This window comes from Macrobrachium nipponense, chromosome 33 (genome assembly GCF_015104395.2).
Source record: "Macrobrachium nipponense isolate FS-2020 chromosome 33, ASM1510439v2, whole genome shotgun sequence".
In the NCBI taxonomy this organism is placed as follows: domain Eukaryota; kingdom Metazoa; phylum Arthropoda; class Malacostraca; order Decapoda; family Palaemonidae; genus Macrobrachium; species Macrobrachium nipponense.
In genome coordinates, this window is record NC_087219.1 from 29797408 (window position 1) to 29803538 (window position 6131).

The 6131-nt window shown below is 29.6% G+C and overlaps 1 protein-coding gene across 1 annotated transcript in view; it reads right to left on the reverse strand.

The window, feature by feature from the left end:
• The window catches only part of LOC135203056 (sialin-like), an 18022-nt gene extending 12882 nt beyond the window's left edge, over nucleotides 1-5140 (reverse strand). The window contains exons 1-4 of the mRNA XM_064232653.1: nucleotides 4859-5140; nucleotides 3500-3562; nucleotides 1233-1424; nucleotides 499-569 (exon numbers count right to left, since the gene is read on the reverse strand). Of these exons, the coding sequence (XP_064088723.1) occupies nucleotides 499-569; nucleotides 1233-1424; nucleotides 3500-3560 (324 nt within the window). The 5' untranslated portion in view covers nucleotides 3561-3562; nucleotides 4859-5140. The remainder of the gene's footprint in view (nucleotides 1-498; nucleotides 570-1232; nucleotides 1425-3499; nucleotides 3563-4858) is intronic.
• Nucleotides 5141-6131: the final 991 nt, after the last annotated feature.

Sequence of the window (6131 nt, forward strand, 5' to 3'; positions counted from 1 at the left end):
ATATTATATATATATATATATATATATATATATATATATATACATATATATATATATATACACACACATTTATACTGTACATACATGCATACATGTGTATCTACGTAAATATATATATATATATATATATATATATATATATATATATATATATATATATATATATATATATATATATATATATATATATATATATGAAACCGTTTCCAAATTAGTAAATATCGTCAAAATTACTCATGCTGGTTTATTTTGAATTCAACTTTTTATTTTTATTTATTTATTTATTTATTTTTTTTTTTTTTGCAGAGGGACCGGAATTTATTCACACCACGTTATTATGAGCCCCTTTGAAAGGAATTAATTGTGCATGAATAAATAAATATATAATTAAGTAAACATATGTATATATAAGCAAAGCACATATATACAGAATTAGGATATGTAATATATGGAAATATAATTAGTTTTAGGATTTACGCTTCAGAACCACCTACCTACCTCATCTAGTGCAGTTGGGATGGCTGTAGATAATTGATAAGTTCCTTGTGACAACACGTATTCCGATGTATCTACGGATAGAGAGAGATCAGCCAATTACTAAGATATGCTGATGTACGTATTGTACAGTAGTAATAAAATTGTACAGCGAAGATACTGAGTATGGGACAAGGAATTAGATTTTGTGGACTGAACTTATTTTCATTCTTAATTGGCATCAGGAACAGTATCTACATATCAAAGGACGTGTATATGTAGTACATACATACATGCATTCATACATACATACATACATACATTATAAATATTATAATATATATTATATAATTATATATATAATAATAATATATAATATATATGTTTATTATATTATATTATATATATATTTATATAATATATATATATATATATATTTATATATATATATATATATATATATATATATATATATATATATATATATATATATATATATATATATATATATATATATATATACATACCATATATGTATATGTACATATACAAACAATCGTAGAGGTATCTTGAGTGTGTACCTACGTATATTTATATATATATATATATATATATATATATATATATATATATATATATATATATATATAGAGTATGTTCTCATAAAATTCCAGATATGACGAGGAGCTTGAACTATCAGATAAAAAGGCCTTGTTGTCTCTCGCAGTTGATTTAACCAATTTGATTAACAAAATTACCATTATCTGCATTATGCAGGGATACAGAGACGCTCTCCCCAAGGGAAGATTCACATGCGACAGCAACGCCACTGGTGGTGTTCCTCCTAACCATCGCCACGATTGCAACTGACAAGTTGATCCTGACCATATACAGGTTGACGAAGCCGAACCAGGCCATGATGGCCAAAGAAATTCGCGTGGGTAACCATCCTGGAAGGTGGAATATTTATTTAGTCGTCTTTTTATAAATTTAAATTTTATGTTGTTAATATTGGAATATTTAGTTAGTCCTCTTTTTGTCATTTTAAATCAATAATGTTATTAAAAGTGGCCCAGTTTTTACTAATCATAATGTCTTAAATATGTTTTGACTTAGAGGGAGACAATAAGAGATCATGGATTTTAATAAGAAATATTTTTCATAAAGCTGAAATGCTTTTACCATTCTCTAGAGAATCAAGACTATATAAATCAAATGATGCCAAGATATTATTGGTATAGCCACTACTTTAAGATAAGACTCAAAAGTGATAAATATTACCAAATATTTGTAGTGCTCTCTTATATTTTGAGGATAGGACTCAATGCAAAGTAAATGACCTTAGGATATTATTGGTATTCCCACTGCTGTAAGATGTGACTCAAAATTGAGAAATATTACAGAATAGTTTTAGTATTTTCTTATGTGTTAGAGCTCGATATGAAAATAAACATTTTTGAAATGCTTTTATTATTCTTTTAAGTAAATCAAGACAAAAAATTTATGCAGTAATTATAAATGAAAGGGTTCTAGTTTGAGCTAACATGGTAAGACTGCATTTAAAAATAAATATCATGAAAATATTATTATTATTATTACCTTACGAGGCAAAACAAAAAGCAAAAGAATCTTTTTTAATTTTTTACTTATTCTCTAAAGTGAGGAAAAATAACCTGCAATAAAAGTTAACATGAAATAAAGGTTCTTTCTCTTCAAGTGAGATAGAAAGGGACAGAAAGAAAAAGCTGTTATTGTAATTTCGAGAAACGAGGACACAAGGGAGCAAAAATTACTGTTGACATCATTAAGGCTTTGCATTCAATTTATTTCAATGGAGTTGATCAAGAATTAAAAAGAAGTAGTGAAACAATTATTTCCACGCAACGGGAGTGATAAAATGGAACAAGAATATAACTGTGGTATACATAATTGTCATATATACATACAATATAAATATATTATAGATATATTATAATAATATATATATATTATATATATATATATATTATATAATATATATATAGAAATTTTATAGAGATATAGATATGAATATAGATAACATAAATACATACATATACATATACATATATCTATGTATATATGTTACATATATATAGATATAGATATATCTATATATATATATATCTAATATATTATATAGATAAGATATATACATACATATAAACATATACATCTATAATGTATCATATGTAATTATATTATATAATATATATTTATATATATTATATATATATATATATATATATATATATATATATATATATATACATATATATATATATATACTATATATATATATATATATATATATATATATATATATATTTAACTTCGAAATCACTATTGATATTCTAAACAATGGTTTCAGAAAAAGCATAGAACCTATCACATTAATGTAAAATCAAAAGTCCCGTAATCGAATATAACCGAAGTTCTTTGAATGCAAAAAAACTAAACAAATAAAAAATCCGCGGAAGTATCATCGGCGCAATCGAGTTTTCTGAATAGCTTATATAATCAAGGCCACCGAAAATAGATCTATCTTTCGGTGATCTCGGTATAATGCCGTATGCGCCGCGGGCCATTAAATTTTAACCACGGCCCGGTGGTGGCCTGGCCTATATTGTTGCCAGACGCACGGTTATGGCTACCTTTAACCTTAAATACAACACAAACTAGTGAGGGTAGATGGCTGAAATTTGGTAAATTTGATGAATGGACGGTGGATGATTAACATACCAATTTGCAGCCCTCTAGCCACAGTAGCGTTTTAGATCTGAGAGCGGACAGAAGTAAATGCGGACGGGCAGACAAAGCCGGAACAATACTTTTTTTTTCAGAAATCTAAATTGATAAAGGAAATACAGGGTGTCCATAAAGTCTCAGTACCATTACAAGTATTATTGCTCAGAATAGTTTTGGGACTTTATGGACACCCTGTATATTAAGTTAAATGCCTGAAGAGCCATTCGCCATAAACAATAAAACCTGACAGTTGTCTTACGTGTTCTGTTTCTCAGGAATTCGTCGATAGCGCTCTGGTTGTCTCTGAATAGCTCGAACATTTCTGTGAAAGGACAAAGGTTTCAGTATCTACGTGTACAGAAGTCTGTGTAATCCCCATCTACAAGTAGGCAGTCGCTAGTTTGAATTTTTGTTTTTTTAATTTAATAAAAAGGATATTGTTTGAAATCATTATTGCAAACAGTAGCAAAATTGAGAGTGGAAGAGATATTACAGACATAACGGAAACAAAAAGCAAAAATCAAAAATTAAAACTATATTACTATCAACTACAAAAATAACCTAAAAATTAAACAGATATTGCCATTAACTACAAAAATGAAAAAAAAATTAAACAGATACTGCCATTAACTATAAAAATGAAAAAAGAATTAAACAGATATCACTATCAACTACAAAAATAACAAAACATTTAACAGATATTACTATCAACTACAAAAAAAAAAAAAAAAAAAAAAAAAAAAAAAAAAAAAAAACAGATATTACTATCAACTACAAAAACAACAACAAAAAATTAAAAAGATATTACCGTCAACTACAAAAATGGAAAAAAATTAAACAGATATTACTATCAACAACAGATATTACCATCAACTACAAAAATAACAACAAAAACAATGACAACATATCTGTTCATTCAGTTAATAAAATGGAAATGTCTTCCTCTGTTATGCAGAACCAACTTTTAGACGAATTCCAAAACAATCATTTCATCTACATTCACGAAACGCTACAGCATGATAACGTATTCATTTGTTCGATTCTCGAATATTAAAAATGTTAATTTACTTATGTGAAGAAACCCTAAACTATATCAAGTTTTGGAATAGAATGGAATATAGAGTTTAGGCCAAAGGCCAAGAGCACTGGGACCTATGAGGTCCTTCAGCGCTGGAAAGGAAATGTAGAGTAGGTATGATTAAAAGATGTAACAGGAGGAAAACCTCAAACCAGTTGCACTTTGACATAATTGTTAGAAGAGGGTGAATAGCAAAATGGAAGAGAGAGAGAACATGAAAGGAAGTAGAGTAAAAGGAACGAAAGTGGTTGCAACTAAGGGCCGAAGGGACGCTGCAAAGAACCTTTCATAAATTCCTACAGTTCACCCCGTGAGGTGCACTGATGGTTTTTAAAAAGTCAATGGAAAACTCGTCAACATTTTGGCACAAAAATATCGAAGACGCTTTCTTTAACACAAGTGAATTTCAGATCAGGCGAACTGCAATTTTCTAAAAGGTTAGTTTCATAGTCAACTTGAATTCCAGATAATCACAGTAACTGCTGTTCTCGGAAGTCTAAAACCATACACAGTTGAAAACAGACACATTTCAAATAATACCTCTGAACTCCTCCTTGCCTAGCAACGATCAATATTCCTCCTTCGAAATAGGTCTCTCTTCTCTAGATCGAGAACTGGATATTGCAACGGTTGTTTTTATAAAGCCATCATCATTCACCACTGGATATTATTGTGAACCTGGTATAAAGTAGTTTTAATCTTGAAATTTATCAAGAGCTTTGACAAACTCGACTCTTCAAAGATTCAAAGTCGACCGTCGCACTAGGATGTCAGAAATAACACTGCTGCTCGTCCAAGGAATGAGCCGCTCACTGGAAAAAATCACGAATTCGGAGCTGAAAGAAAAGATTAAACAAGACATCCTATGGATTTCTCGTTTATTGTCATTATCAGGGACTTCTTCTTCTTCTTCATTGAAACGTGTCCACCAATTCAGCGAGGATTCATTGACTGAAGTCTTATTCCGGGCACGATTTAGGAGAGAGGAAAATAATCTTGGTTCTCAGACTTCAAAAGTAGGTCATGAACACTGTTATCGTTAGTATCATTATTGTAGGAAGTCTCGATGGCGACCCACTAAACTCGACTAACTACGAAGCGTGATTGTCAATAAAGGCATAATATTTTTTATCGGAGAAGTTTGTTCATCAACCCGAGATTGGGCTTATTATTATTATTATTATCATTATTATTATTATTATTATTATTATTATTATTATTATTATTATTATTATTATTATTATTATTATTATTATTCATGAAAATCTCATAATAGCATGAGTCACTAAAACGGCAAGGAAATCCACAGTTGTGTAAGTGTGGATATCTTTTTCTGATTATTTGATTTTATTGTATATTTTAGAAATATATATTTCTAAAATATATACTTACACTGACACCACTGTCGATTTTTTCACCATTATTATTATTTTTTTTTTCCTCTATCACAGTCCTCTAATTCGACTGGGTGGTATTTATAGTGTGGGGTTCCGGGTTGCATTCAGCCTCCTTAGGAGTCCATCACTTTACTTACTATGTGCGCCGTTTCTAGGATCACACTCTTCTGCATGAGTCCTGGAGCTACTTCAGCCTCTAGTTTTTCCAGATTCCTTTTCAGGGATCTTGGGATCGTGCCTAGTGTTCCTATGATTATGGGTACAATTTCCACTGGCATATCCAATAGCCTTCTTATTTCTATTTTCAGGTCTTGATACTTATCCACTTTTTCCCTTTCTTTCTCTTCAACTCTGGTGTCCCATGTTATTGCAACATCTATGAGTGATACTTTCTTCTTGATTTTGTCAATCAACGT